This window comes from Amblyraja radiata, chromosome 25 (genome assembly GCF_010909765.2).
Source record: "Amblyraja radiata isolate CabotCenter1 chromosome 25, sAmbRad1.1.pri, whole genome shotgun sequence".
Classification (NCBI taxonomy): domain Eukaryota; kingdom Metazoa; phylum Chordata; class Chondrichthyes; order Rajiformes; family Rajidae; genus Amblyraja; species Amblyraja radiata.
Window position 1 is genome coordinate 25,668,080 of NC_045980.1, and position 14,549 is coordinate 25,682,628.

The 14,549-nt window shown below is 42.0% G+C and overlaps 2 protein-coding genes and 1 long non-coding RNA gene across 5 annotated transcripts in view; 1 reads left to right on the forward strand and 2 right to left on the reverse strand.

Moving 5' to 3' along the window:
* The window catches only part of LOC116987466 (hepatic lectin-like), a 32,900-nt gene extending 30,190 nt beyond the window's left edge, over window positions 1-2,710 (reverse strand). For all 3 annotated transcript variants that reach the window (XR_004415717.1, XM_033043531.1, XM_033043530.1), the window contains exons 1-2: window positions 2,479-2,710; window positions 2,280-2,393 (exon numbers count right to left, since the gene is read on the reverse strand). Coding sequence is in view for 2 of the 3 variants with exons in the window: in XM_033043531.1 (XP_032899422.1) it covers window positions 2,280-2,393; window positions 2,479-2,563 (199 nt within the window). In the remaining variant the exon portion in view is untranslated. The remainder of the gene's footprint in view (window positions 1-2,279; window positions 2,394-2,478) is intronic.
* Window positions 2,711-7,324: 4,614 nt separating this feature from the next.
* Window positions 7,325-8,693, reverse strand: LOC116987472. Its single transcript, XR_004415718.1, has 2 exons — window positions 8,654-8,693; window positions 7,325-7,449 (listed from the first exon to the last, which is right to left on the reverse strand). It is a non-coding gene; the product is annotated as an uncharacterized LOC116987472 (long non-coding RNA).
* Window positions 8,694-11,081: 2,388 nt separating this feature from the next.
* On the forward strand, window positions 11,082-14,201 carry LOC116987160 (immunoglobulin lambda-1 light chain-like). The gene is made up of 3 exons (XM_033043036.1): window positions 11,082-11,100; window positions 12,431-12,772; window positions 13,754-14,201. Exons 1-3 carry the CDS (start codon window positions 11,082-11,084, stop codon window positions 14,074-14,076), a joined length of 684 nt encoding a protein of 227 aa, XP_032898927.1. The 3' UTR covers window positions 14,077-14,201.
* Window positions 14,202-14,549: the final 348 nt, after the last annotated feature.

A 14,549-nucleotide genomic window follows, 5' to 3' on the forward strand; every position in this document is an offset into this window, starting at 1 on the left:
GAATTAATAGATTGAATGATACTGCATGGAAACAGCCCCTTCGACCCACCTAGCCCATGCCGATCATCGATCACCCGTACACACAAGGTCTATGTTATAACACTTTCGCATCCATTCCCTAAACACTAGGGGGCAATTTACAGAGCCCAAATGAGCATGTGATGCAGACTGTGGAAAGAAACCGGAGCACCCAGAGGAAACTAACGCGGTTACAAGGAGAACGTGCAACGTCCACATTGACAGCATCCAAGGTTATTTCGAACGCGGATCTCTGGCGTTGCGAGGCAGCAGCTCTTGCAGCTGTACCAAATATGGCAAACGAAATGGATTTGGACTGTTCCTTGATAGTGCACGTAAATTGCATAGAACGCATCGCAACCTTCACAAAAGCGGCTGGATTCACATTCGGACGCAATATTCATGCACTCGGTGAAAGCTTGCGTTAAGGAGGCGCCGATGGTTCAAGAAAACTCTCCCGTTTGCCTCTGGCAAATCGATGTAATGTTAGCCCGTGTGTAAGGGATCGTCAGAGGCGCCGCTTGGACTGCAATGCCAATTATGAGATGAATGGAGCAAAGTGGAAAGAGCCGACTTGCATGAACGTTGAAAGTCAGGGTCACCTTGAGAGAAACTAGTAACGTCTTTGCCCCGCGTCCAATGTCACATTGACAGACACATGTAACGCCCTTGGTCTGTTGGTGCAGCTTGATTTTATCACCAGCTCTAGTGTATTAGTCCTCGCTGATGTAACATAATTGCTCCCCAAAAAACCGCGCCGAAAGCCATTCCCACCCCCACCTCTTTCCCTCTCTAAGTAGAGGTGGTGGGGTGACTCAGTTGGCAAAGAAAAAAATCAAATCCTTAGCAAAAAAAATAATTTAAGCCAAACGAATACTGAAAAACCAAGATAGAGTGGATGCAGAGAGGATGTTTCAAGTAGTGGGAAAGTCTGGGACCAGAGGGCACAGCCTGTGAATATGAAGGCGTATTTAGAATAGAGATGTTGAGGAATTTCCATAGCCAGAACAGCGATGGAGGCCAAGTCGTTGGGTATTTTTAATGCAAAGATTGGTAGGTTATTGATGAATAAGGGCGTCAAAGGTTACGGGGAGAAGGCAGAGGAATGGGACTGAGGGAAAAAAGATAATCAGCTTTTTAGTTTAGTTTAGTTTAGTTTAGAGATGCAGCACGTTAACAGACCCGCCGAGTCCGCGCCGACGAGCCATCCCCGCACATCAACACTATCCTACACACATTAAGGACAATTTTTACATTTACCAAGCCAATTAACCTACAGGCCTGTACGTTTTTGGAGTGTGGGAGGAGACCGAAGATCTCGGAGAAAACCCACGCGGGTCACGGGGAGAACGTACAAACTCCGTACAGACAGCCCCCGTAGTCGGGATCGAACTCGGCTTTCTGGCGCTGTAAGGCAGCAACTCCACCGCTGCGCCACTGTGCCGCCCTGATCTGATCTAGCGGACTCGACGGGACGAATGGCCCAATTCTATTCTAATTCCATGGTCTACTAGAAGCCCTCTCTGAAATGTTCAGGTCAGAGTAATCACCCTATTAAAAAAGCGGTGCCATGAACGCATCTACGCTACATGATTTTTTAAGCAGCGCTGGACTATGTGAACAGCAGCCAATAATTTCCGTAGAAGTTCTCAAGCGGAGAACTGATTGAATACACTGGAGAACGTAATGTTCCCCAAATATCCCAAGCCAACACCGTTGCTGTGCAGTGTTTACTACCACACGGATAGAGCAGAGCGTACAGTTACAGCCACACAGTTTAAGAGTGGGATACCGATACCTTTGATCGCCCCGTCCATTCAAATTCGAAAGCGATTTGCCAATATTCGCTTTCAATGATCTGTATAGACAAGCTGGGCACGTTTCCTCGTGTTAGAGAGCGTGAGAGTGATTTATCTGACAGAGAGCCTATTGCTTCCTAAGTCACACCTCCCGAGAACAGAAACATTACCCATCGGAACGTGGTGAGCAGACAATTTGGATGGGTTAAATATACCGCAGAGCTGGTGGGATTTGTGCTTGGCAGAAAGTAGACTGGCAGCAAGTTATGCAGAAATATGGATAGACAATAGTTCGATGGGGTGGGGTATCGCCAAGCGGAAAATGTGATATCGGACTCCGATTTGGGTAGGTTCTGTTGACATCGATTAATTATTGTCGGGGCGTATAACTGATCGCCCGCACCGTGTTGTCTGTTTTATATCGCAGAGGGACATGTATACTGTCAGAAGAACAATACTTACATGCAATAATGGACAGTACTGTGAGTATTCCCAGGCCAATCAGACACAACGTGACAGTGACCCTCACAATGATTTCCCCTTGCCTCGGTTTCGACAATCGAGTCCATTCTGAGCCTGAATGTACATTGAAATGAATTGAAATGAAGCAGTATATAATTTCACACTCCGAGTGACAAAATACAATAGACAAAATAATTACCGGTTTTGAATAATACAGAGTTTTCGTTGTCACAAATGGATAAATTCTGCAAGGAAATACTGTTGGAAGGATTTTCGAGGGCCATTCGGTCTGATTGACTGGCGCCTACGAATATGAGTGCAACAGCTGTACGTTCCCGTTATAAGTGAAGTAAAAGGTTCCTCTTGCTTCTGCTTTGCTGCCATAGCGATTATAAAGTAGAAACTTTGCTGAGTGTTTCAAATCATGAACTGTAATTGCACTGAAGAAAGTACGTTGACAATTTGCCAAGTTTTAAAAAGGAACTGAAAATGTGTGAGCAAACGCCATGTATTCGGAGGAAATCTTAATAAGCATCGTACGCCAAAGCATATTAAGGACAAAGCAATATGACACTGTTTATGTGTTTATTGCGCTATGATACTGAGGTCTCGACCCGAAACGTTACTTATCCAAGTACTCCAGAGATGCTGCTTGATCCGCTGAGTAACTCCAGCACTTTGTGTATTTTTGAATAATAACCCTATCACCCCCCCCCCCCCCCCCATATGATCCCATAGGCAAGATTAAATCTTGGCGCAATGCACGGGGGGAAATCACTGTTCTTTCATAACACCAAGATGAAAAAATATATCTGCAAAATCCCCTTTCCTGGTCAGGCATAGCCTACATTAATGCGAGGCAGAAATAAACCGGTAGCTTTTTTTTTTAAACGGAAACGATGTTTCCGTTCACTTTCAAATCAGGGTGAAATGTAGAGATTTCTAAATGACGTAAAGTTGGCCGTGTGTCTGACACCGAGAAGGATACATTAGATTGCCGTTCTGTTAGATAGAAAAGTAGCAGAGGAAATTTAAATCAGTGGAATGTAAGGCCATGTACTAGGGAAGGAAATACTCAATATATTTGCTTTAACCAGTGTGGATTCGAGGAACAAACGGATCATGTGGTGCACGTCCACAGACCATTACCGCTTCCAAGCTAAGTGACGGAGATGGTTGAAACGGAATACGGGATGCCGTCCGTTATAAACTAGGGCATAGAACATTAAAGTAAGGAATTCATATTAGACCTGTGTTTTATGCGAGTTAGACCACCGTCTGGGTTATGTATCCAGTTCTGGATAGAACATTGCACAGGGTAGTTTTACGAGCATGTTGCCACACTGGAAATTTGTAGCTGTGTGGAAAGATGTCTTGGGTTGGGGTTGTTTTATTTGGAAAAATTAAGCTAAATTGAGATTGAATTGAGCTATATTATCATTGGTAGAGTCAATCGAAAATATTTTTCAGCAGAAGATTCAAAGCGGAGGGGGGATAGATCTAATATGTTAGCAGGAGATTCAGAACATTTGTTCACCCAGTGTCGTGGAGGCATGGAGATATAGAGTCATATAGCGTGGAAACAGGTCCATCGGCTCAACTTGCCCACATCGACCAACAATGGTGAATGGTTATGTTTGTGTGGCAGAGTAATAAACACCCGTCATGTTGATACTTGGGCATCATTCAAAGAAGAATGACCCACAGGGCTCTGGATAAAGCGTTGGACCGGCACAGGCGTGATGGATAAATGGCCTCCTGTGCGGCAGATATTCTATGATTCGCCATCAGTATTATAAAATAGATGATAATTGTTTTTCTCGCTCCCAATTATCCAAATAATACTTGCTGGCTTGCAATATGACGTTATTTAATTCTTCCATATTCAACAACAACTTCGAAGTGTCTTCTTTGACGTGGGGGCAATATGGTGAGTTGGCGGGTGCCCATCCTGATTTTTATTACATTTTTATATCAACAACAAACCCGCATGTCAACACTTTCAAAAAGAAATGATCGGACAGTAACTGTCTTCAGCCAACTAATAATGATTTATGTGCTGCTCCACATGAGCCACATTAACCGTCGGAGTTACAAGTGCAGTCTCTGTTGAAATCGGACGTCGTAGCGCTGGCATAGTGGTGCGGGAATATAGTTGCTACCTCACAGCGTCTGAGACCCGGGTTCGATCCTGACAACCGTTGCTGTCTGTGCGGAGTTGGTACGTGGGTAACCGCGTGGGATTTCTCCGGGTGCTCTTGTTTCCTCCCACATTCCAAGGACCTGCAGGTTTGTAGGTTAATTGGCTTCTGAAATTGTCCCTGGTGTGCAAGATAGACCTAATATACGAGTGAACGCTGGTCGGCGCGGACTCGGTGGGCCGAAGGGCCTGTTTCCACGCTGTATTTCTAAACTAAACGAAACTATTGTGTAGTTTCCCTGATGTCGTAACACTTTTGGCAATTCTGTCTACGCTGGTATCGCTCATTAAAAGTAACACTTGATAATATTCTTGAGAACACTTGATAACAATTGGCAATATTATTTGACTGGCAAGGAATATTGCCTCAACTAATGTGAAATAAATGGGACGAGGTACTTTAGATTATTAAACCAACTATTCCACTCAATGAGACCTTGATTAATCTACATCCTAACCAAAGGGCTCCACATTCTTTCATAAATATAACATATCTAATCCTAGCGCTTCCACACTAATCTGGTCTACCAGTTATTGTACATCAACGTTAGAAATTTATACGGGAAATATACTCCTACTTGATAACTTTCCCTTTAGTTTGTAATAGTCCACTTGATACCGACATAACTACAGGAATACTTTAAAGGTGTTTCAAAGTGGTCTATTGAAATAAATGCTTTATGTGCATTACCACTTAAGGACAGAATTTTATTGCAAGCTGCAAAGTGATATGGGATTCAAATCGTGTAATGGAATGTATGGGTTGCATAACAATTTGTTTGCAGGCAGCTTCTTGTCCAGTGTGTTGCACCAACGATCAATTGGGGTTGTAGAGGAATAATGCCAAAGACGGGACAAATCTGCCTCATATTTCAGACCGGTTATTTGGCCCAGCTTTTCGTGCTTAAGGCAGAGAAAGGATTTCATATCAATATAACATTAAAAGCTTGATACCTTCATGCACCCTCAACCTAACCAGAATAGCTAACCTTTTGTTCTGGCGATTAATCACAATTGCCATTGGAAGAAGATTCAATGAACGAATTTTGCTCTACAAAGAAAGTAGACTGGGGATATTTATCGAAACCTTTGATCATAGAAACATAGAGACATAGAAAATAGGTGCCGGAGTAGGCCATTCGGCACTTCGAGCCTGCACCGCCATTCAATATGATCATGGCTGATCATCCAACTCAGTATCCTGTACCTGCCTTCTCTCCATATGCCCTGATCCCTTTAGCCACAAGGCTAAACCCCAATCTAACTCCCTCTTAAATATAGCCAATGAACTGGCCTCAACTACCTTCTGTGGCAGAGAATTTCAGAGATTCGCCACTCTCTGTGTGAAAAATGTTTTTCTCATCTCGGTCCTAAAAGATTTCCCCCTTATCCTTAAACTTTGACCCCTTGTTCTGGACTTCCCCAACATCGGGAACAACCTTCCTGCATCTAGCCTGTCCAACCCCTTAATCATCCAAACATCTACTGTGCTATTAAACTGGAACTTAATATAAATACATTGAATTTATTCTCGGGATCTAGAGCATTGTACATGTTCATTTATCCTGGGATAGTTCGGTCATTTTAGTGGCGACACGTTTTGAACTAGGCTATCTGGGCCGTGAGTCACAGACCAGTTACAATAAAAACTCGGTTCCTTTCTTAAATCCATTGGTATCCCAGGTATTCAGGACAATTAAAAACTTTATTTGTCCTTTTCCTGATACCAGCTGAACGCTTCCGCCGAGAGTGTTCGACACATGGTCGACACACTGTATAAGGGTCATAATCAGAGCGTGATAATAACATAGATTTCAACTGATCTCCAACAGCTCCGACGTTTATTTACATTACGGTTTATTGTTAAATTAAGCATTACTTTCTAAATCAATCGCTTTCTCTTTAGACAATAGCCAATAGTTGCAGGAGTTGCCCTTCGAGCCAGCACCGCCATTCAACGTGATCATGGCTGATCATCCCCAATCCCGTTCCTGCCTCCGATTTACCCTTCTCCCTCTCAAATTGTAGATTAAAACTTATCATACAATGAACAAGCGGGAAATAAAGTAAACGCTGGAAATGTTGGTGTTTTTCCCTCTACGATGCCGGAAAAGGGATTGTAACAAAGTGTGCCCTGCACAGATGACTGACCCACCGAGTTCCGCTTTCTATTTTGTTTTTGTTTGCTCTGGAACTGCGGTTACACATATATTCCAGTAGATGGCGCACCAACACTACGTTAGAATCGTCTAATTTGTATCTCGGGAAGAAAGTATAGTTATTTGTCTGTAGGTAGTCCCACCACACAACTTGAATACAGGCATCTATCAAACCAGTCTTAATGCTAAAGAAAGATAATATTCTATGGTTAAATGATTTACATCCTCGGCTTTGTAGAGTGGGGATCTAAGAATGTTGTTGATACCCTAACTGCAATCTTTCAATCTTCTTTCAGTCTCGGCAACACATATATTTAACTGGCAGAATTGCACATGGCAGTTTACTACTTAAAAAAAAACTAAAAGTGGGATAGCAGTAATAGTTTGCTGAGTCGGCAGAACATCTTTCGGTTTGTTTTAGTATTAGAGATATAGGGTGGAAATGGGCATTTCGACCCACGGATTCCGCGCTGGCCACGATTACCGGTACGCCACTTCTATCCTACAAACTAGGGACAATGTACAGAAGCCGTTTAACCTACAATCCTGATTATCTTTGGGATACCGGAGGACCACCGGTTTATAATTGAAGATGGAACAATTTGACGTATTCTACTTTTTTCGCGTGGGCTTTTAAAGGTATGACATGACTGATGAAACAGATTGGACATCATTTATTTCCCCAATTTATTTGTTTACATTACATCTGATCTTCGTCTGAATATTCTTCATCGGATTCCAAGTATTTTGATAAGTTTTGATAAGCCCATTGATAAGTTAGTTCAAGTTCAAGTGGAGGGTCAGGCAGAGGCTACAAAAAAAACATCTCATAGTCTGCATGGACTTCAATTCATAACATTTCAACCTCTTCTTAATGTTAATGAGAATAACACTGTTACTACCTTAGATAAATTAGTTCAAGTTCAAGTTCAAGTTCACATACACCAATTTATTTCTACATAAACATCAGCCATTTTTGACAATTTCTCACTTCGATGGAAGCCCATAAAGTGCAGTCAATATTCCTTCGTTTTTCTCCCGTGGTCGGGGCCTAGAAACGGCCGCTACCGACGTCACTATGTACAGCCCCCCACCCCCACACACTCCGCGGAGATGATCGAAAGACACTCCGCGGCTCCGCGTTCGCGAATCGGCCGCTTCTTAATTGAGACCGCGGCTTCACTATGTTAAGTACCTAGGCCCCTCAGTCGGAGCACTTTTACTCGGTAAGTGATCGCAGGCAGCTCCGAGATTATATGTTAAAGACTTTTTTTTTTTTTTTTTAAATTTTTTTTTTTTAATTTTTTTTTAAATTAGAAGTACGGTAAATTACAATAACACACAACACATATATCTTAATACATTTTTTGTACCGCTTCATTTTTTTTTTTTTTAAAGCTTTAAGAAAAAGATAGAAGTAAGGAAAGTAAAGAAGGTGCGCAAGAGTTGTGAAGTGCAGGAGAGTGTTGGGAAAAGAAAGCCCCTTAGAAAAGAAGTTAGAGAAGGAAGTAAAGTAAGAAAGTAGACCCTAGAAAAGAAAGAAAAAGAAAGTAAGGACAATCGCTCTATTATAACATTAAACTCCGCAGAAAGACTACCAACCAAGTCTGTTTTTGTTGTTTTATCTCCCAATGCCAGGTCCTGATACCATTTATATATGTTAAAGACTTATTAGACTACAACAAGCTGTAGTGAAAACATTAGTGAACATGTTTAATTTACTTTGTTATGGATACACACACTTTAGGCCCTCAACTTCATGAATGAACGAGTGAATGAACGAGTGAATGAATGAGTGAATGAATGAGTGATGAGTGAATGAATGAATGAGTGAATGTATGATTGAATGAGTGAATGAATGAGTGAGTGAATGAGTGAATGAATGAATGAGTGAATGTACAGCCTCCAAATCACATTATAAAAGGATGCAATTCCTTCACATTATAAAAGGGTGCAATTCAATTAATTAAAGTCCACACAGATTAATTTTCATCAATTCAGACTTTAGATCTTACCTTTCAGTTCCAGTTAATTCACAAAGTTTGACTGGTTTCACAACTTGGCTGTCTAGGCCGTGAGCCGAGGAGCTTTTTTGTGCAGTTTCGTGACCCAACTCACGGAACTACATGAAATTTTCACATATTGTGTAAAAATATTATATAAATCATCCCTGAAACTCGTCAAGAATAAAACTTGCACATTTTAAAAATTAAATTAGAGAAAAAAATGAAAAGTATCCGGTATTTAAAGTCCAATCTTTCAAAGCGCGTTTAACATTGATTCGGACGCCAGTGGGTGACGAAAATGGATTTCTAGTCACATTTTTGATGCTCAGCCTACATCGACAGATAAACATACGGGAATGTGCTTGCAACTGGCCCGTTCTCCCAGTTGAAATCTATCAGAGGACATGTGTTCTCGACATCCCCCCCCCCCCCACCTATCCATTATGTATGCCTGGGCGTCTGTGATCTGTCAAAGATGTGTTTGTTTTTCAATTTCCTGTTTTGTCCATGCACTTGTTAATTTCTGTACTTTATATCGCCCTCACTGCTTTTAACTCAACTGTACCCATTGCAATTCCTACTGTCCTCCCTCACCTTGCTTTCTATTTATCTCTGTCCCCCGCTCTATATCTCATGTTCTTTCTCGACCTCATTTAGACCGTTTCTCTGGTCTGGTTGCAGATGTATAAGACGTTGGTGACGCCGCATTTAGTGTAATGTGTTCAGTCTGGGCACCATCTTTTTGGAAAGATTTCGACAAGCTGGGCACAGAGAAGACTTACGAGGATGTTGCCAAGACTAGAGGGTCTGAGCCATAGGGAGAGGTTGAGTAGGCTGGGACTCTACACCTTGGAGCGCACGAAGATGAGGGGAAATCTTATAGAGGTGTATTGGGTCATGAGAGGAATAGATCGAGTAGATGCGAGCTTCAACCGCCGGCCCTGCAGTCTACGGTGCTTCTGGCTGCGGCGGGGACTTTAAATCTCGACCGCCGGCCTGCGGCCTACAACAATCTAAAGCCGCGGTCTCCGGTGAGGAAGAGCCGATCCTGGACTGACTGGACTCTGGTCCTGTACACGGGGGGGGGGGGGGGGGGGGGGGGGGAATGGAGGAGGGCTGGCCAATTTTTTGTGCTTTCCACCACAGTGATGAATGCTGTGGTGGATGTTTGTATTACAGTTTTATTGTGTGTTCTTTATTATTGTACTGCTGCTGACAACCCAAATTTCCACCAACCCTGGTTGTGTGGCAATAAATTATATCTATCTATCTATCTATCTATGCACAGTCTCTTGCCAAGAGTAGGTGAATCGAGGACCAGGTTTATGGTGACGGGGCAAAGATTTAATAAGAATCTGAGGGGTAGCTTTTTCCCAGATGGGTGTATGGAACAAAGCAGCCAGAGGAGGTAGTTGTGCCAGGGACAATCCCACCGTTTAAAAAACAGTTAGACAGGTACATGGATATGACTGATTTGGAGGGATATGGACTCAATGGGCAGGTGGGGCTTTTGTAGTCACTTTTTTGTAGTCACTTTTTTAAAATTTGGAGATACAGCGCGGAAACAGGCACTTCTACCCACTGATAAACAGTCCCCGCACATTAACATTATCCTGCGCACTTTAGGGACAATATATAATTTTACCAAACCAATGAACCTACTAATCTGTCTTTGTAGTGTGGGAGGAAACCGGAAATCCCAGGCAGGTCATGGGGAAAACGTAGTGGTGAAAGGATGAACGGTTAAGTTAATGGATCGCTGACCAGTCATGTTCACTGCTAAACTAATCTATTTTAATGACAATTTAAGGACAATTATTCATGATAATCATATTTCTCACCCGCTATTTCCCGAAAACCGCTCTTCGCGTTTGTCCCTTGTCAGTTTTGCCAGATAGCTGGAGTGCCCGTATTCCATTCAACTTTAATTGAATATGGATGTGCTGTATGTAGAATTCCTGTCGTCCTGTCGTACTACGAAGTCGAAAGAACTCTGGAAGTGGTCGGTGAGAGCCAATATGATCCCTTTTACTTCACTCATACATGCATTAATTTGGTGCAGGTAACCTTTCCACTTTGAGTCGAGGCAGGTTTTGCGAATTACTGCGCATTACAAAAGGAGAGTATCACAGACCGCTTTTCCAAGCACGACACACATCGGGTAGTCTAAGTTGCCTCCACAACTGCAACTTTACTGACATCTGTAGTGATGTTCTTTCTCCCCAGGTCCTTTCTAAATTATCTGATACACAAGTAGAAGGGCAGCCTGTGGGGTTTATCATTTCTAAAATGACAAAGATATCTAAATATAGATTTAATGTGCTTTTTAATAAAACAGTGCTGAGGATGTGACTGTGATCATGTTATGTTCAGCGATACGGAGGTAGACAAAAATGCTGGAGAAACTTAGCGGGTGAGGGAGCGAAGGAAATCAGCGATGCGGATTCAGTTGGTCAGTATAGATAAAATATTTCTATTCCGTTTTCATTGTTGATTAAACAGTTACCGAATATAATATTTAAAACTCGCAATCTGTTTAGTATATATATGCGGAGGGTTATAGATTGAACCTGTATATATATGCGAACATTATAGATTGTTTGTTTATAAAGAAGGGACAACTGTAAATAATAATAATAATAATAATAATAAATACTTTATTGATCCCCTCAGGGAAATTCAGATGTCCAGAAGCCCCCAACCAACAAACCCACAGATTCAAAACGAACGCAGGCAGAAAATACATAGAATACAACGTGGACACTACCTGAGAGCAATAAATACTTAAAAAGACCAATAATTAACAATTAAAAATTAAAAATTGCAAAATTCATCCCCCTACAGCCTAGCGGTCCGAATTATAAAATCTAATGACTGCAGGGGTGAAGGATCTCCTGAACCGCTCCGTTCTACAGGGCAGGGAGAGGAGCCGGTTGTTGTTCCGCGTGCTCTTTTGACTCTCCAGAATTACATGGAGGGGATGCCCGGGGTTTTTCAGGATGACCTGCACCTTGTGCCGCTACGCCTCTCAAGCGCATCCATACCAGAGCCTACTCTCCCCTCCAGCACTGAGCTAGCTCGTTTAACCAGTTTGACCAGCTTCTTGTTGTTTTTTGCACTAATGCTGTTGCCCCAGCAGACAACAGCGTAGAAAATAACACTTGCAACCACAGTGTTGTAAAACATGTGCAGCATATCATTACACACATTGAAGGATTTGAGCCTTCTGAGGAAAAAGAGTCTGCTCTGGCCTTTTTTGTAGAGGGAGTCAGAGTTGACAGACCAGTCCAGTTTGTTATCAAGGTGCACTCCAAGGTATTTATATGTCTGCACCACCTCAATGTCAGCCCCTGCATCCTTTTCATTCTGCCAGATGTATGAAGCTTTTTAGAAACACAAGTCTCTAAAATAAGACCTGCGTGTTTCACAGGGGCGAATATTTTGAGGAAGAATCTGGCAATTTCTGATTGGCTTCGACGAGCATACCGGTTTGATTGGTTTGGATAATTGAACACACGGTGACATCTCGTCATTCCATTTATAAAGAGAGCCAGAGAGCAAGATTACACGCCACTTGTCCTGGAAACTGCCGCCCCATCGGAGCTCAGTCGGTTAATGAAAATGTCTTATTGAATCCGTGTGGTCGGTGTGTTGGTGTTTTGCGCAGTTTGTGAGTATTTTACTTTCCTGGACATTATACTTATTTCTGTTCACCATTAATTTGGTATTATCTCCCACATTTCAGCAAACTTAACAATTTTTTTTCTGATATTTTTCTTTTCTCAGACTTAAGCGCGGCTGTTACAGTAAATCAGCCGCCTTCGATGCCCACCTCTACGGGACAGAAAATACAAATATCCTGCACAATATCCGGTTCCAGTTCAGGCACTAACTATGTTTCGTGGTACCAACAGATTCCTGGCAAAACTCCTAACTATCTATTCTACTATGAATCCGGCACCATTTTGGAAGGCACGGACATTCCAGACCGTTTTTCCATCTCGGTGTCAGGGAGCTCTGTAATATTCGCAATATCTAGCGTTCAATCGGTGGATGCTGCTGACTATTACTGTGCCAAATGGGATAGTGGTTTACATTTCGGTAAAGGAACGAGGCTGGGTATTGGCGGTAAGTAAAATATGTTCATCGGACAGCGCGCTGTTTTCTTTTTTCTTTTAATGCAGATATTGCTTGATTTAATGTCCTGAGTTCACACTATACTTGATTGGGCTAGTTGTATTTCAGTGCAGATAGTGCGATCTTGCTATACAGATGTTCCGAGTTCACTTGGACATAACTCAGTGAAATGACTGCGAAAGCGAGCTAATGCTTTGTCTTGAGCTTCGTTCAATAAATTGCGGAAATATTCGCAGTGATTGTCCAGATATGAAAGGAAATTGCTTGGGTAACGGGGTTCGCCAACGTTAATATTCAACACTGTCAAAAATCCGGTTGACGGGTTGAACAAGGATATCAAAATGCGAAATGCGAAAGGAGAAAGTTTCGCACATTTCCTTCAGAAATTGTGTTTAATGCGTAGAGCAGCTTTTCGTGGACGCAGCCGTGTATTTCAAATATAAATGAACATTCGAACTATAATGTCATTCTTGCTTGTGAACGACATCTGCGAATCGGTGACCTTGGCTTTCGAAGACTAGTTTCCATATATTTTTGCCGAACATAAATAGCGTCACCCTCCATCTCAAAGCGTGCCGTCGATGTTATTATCTGTTATTATAAATTTTGCGATCGCGAATGGTTTATATCTGCTGATATATTTAAATAAATGTAAAGCCGGAGATGTGTAGTAAAATGAACATTATAAAAGTTATAATAATGTATTCAGTTTTATAAAATACTGCAGCCACGATCTATCACAGATGGTTTCCCGGTGTTTATACAGAGGGTAGACAGGATCTATTTTAGTTGCTTTCACGCACTTTGTTTATTGTTCACCCAATTAAAATAAACACACTATAATGGTTTGAAATAGGTCGAGAATAAAACGACATTTCTATAAATGAGTGCTTTAATGAGATGTATTTTCGGCAAATAATGATATCTCAACGACAGCAATTCTCCAATTAAATGTGACTTCTTATTAAACAGATCCTCGGGCACCGATCGTGACGGTCATCCCGCCTGCAGCCGATGAAGTTACCTCAAAGGGCACCGCCACCCTGGTGTGTTTGGTGAACGGCTTTAATCCGGGATCGGTGGCCGTTGAGTGGACAGTCGACGGCAGTGCAAAAAATAGCGGCGTTGAGACCAGCCCGATCCAGCAGGATAAGGACAACACGTTCAGTCTCAGCAGTTACCTGACTCTGACCGCCTCAGACTGGAATTTACACGAGCTTTACTCCTGTGTGGTTAAACACCAGACTCAGTCAAACCCGCTGAAGACAGATATCATGAGATCCAGCTGTATCTGATGTTTGAAGCGTGAGCTGACTCTCCAAAGTTAGTTAATCACCATTGGGTTCTTCCATGTGACAAAGTCAGTCTTTGTCTTTCGGAATTTTCATAAAGAAATGCCATTTATAGTTGAAACCTTGATTTTTATGACGTTCGCTTTAAATGTTCTTTCGAAAGAATATCGTTCTTGAATAAAGCATCAAAGTCGATTCAATTGTGTTAACCAAAAGCATGTATGTTGCTATTGTCCCCAAGGTATTCTTGGCAGACGTTGAGTAAAACGTTTTAAAATTATTGTCAAATGCATTGTTGATTCTCTTTGATTTATTTCTGACCCCGAACATGACGACTTAATATAGATTGTGTTGTCTTGTACATTTGAGCAAGAAACGCTGATTTATTTTCCCTTAATCTCGATCTCGAATTATAGCCGTAGAACAGTAGTGAGTTTGTGCCACTCGTCAAGTTATACAATGCGTTCTAAACTAAT

Excerpts from the sequence above, each read along its gene's own strand:
- LOC116987160 (XM_033043036.1), top strand. Across the intron at positions 12,773-13,753 it reads AACGAGGCTGGGTATTGGCG|ATCCTCGGGCACCGATCGTG; the intron begins GTAAGTAAAATA and ends CTTATTAAACAG.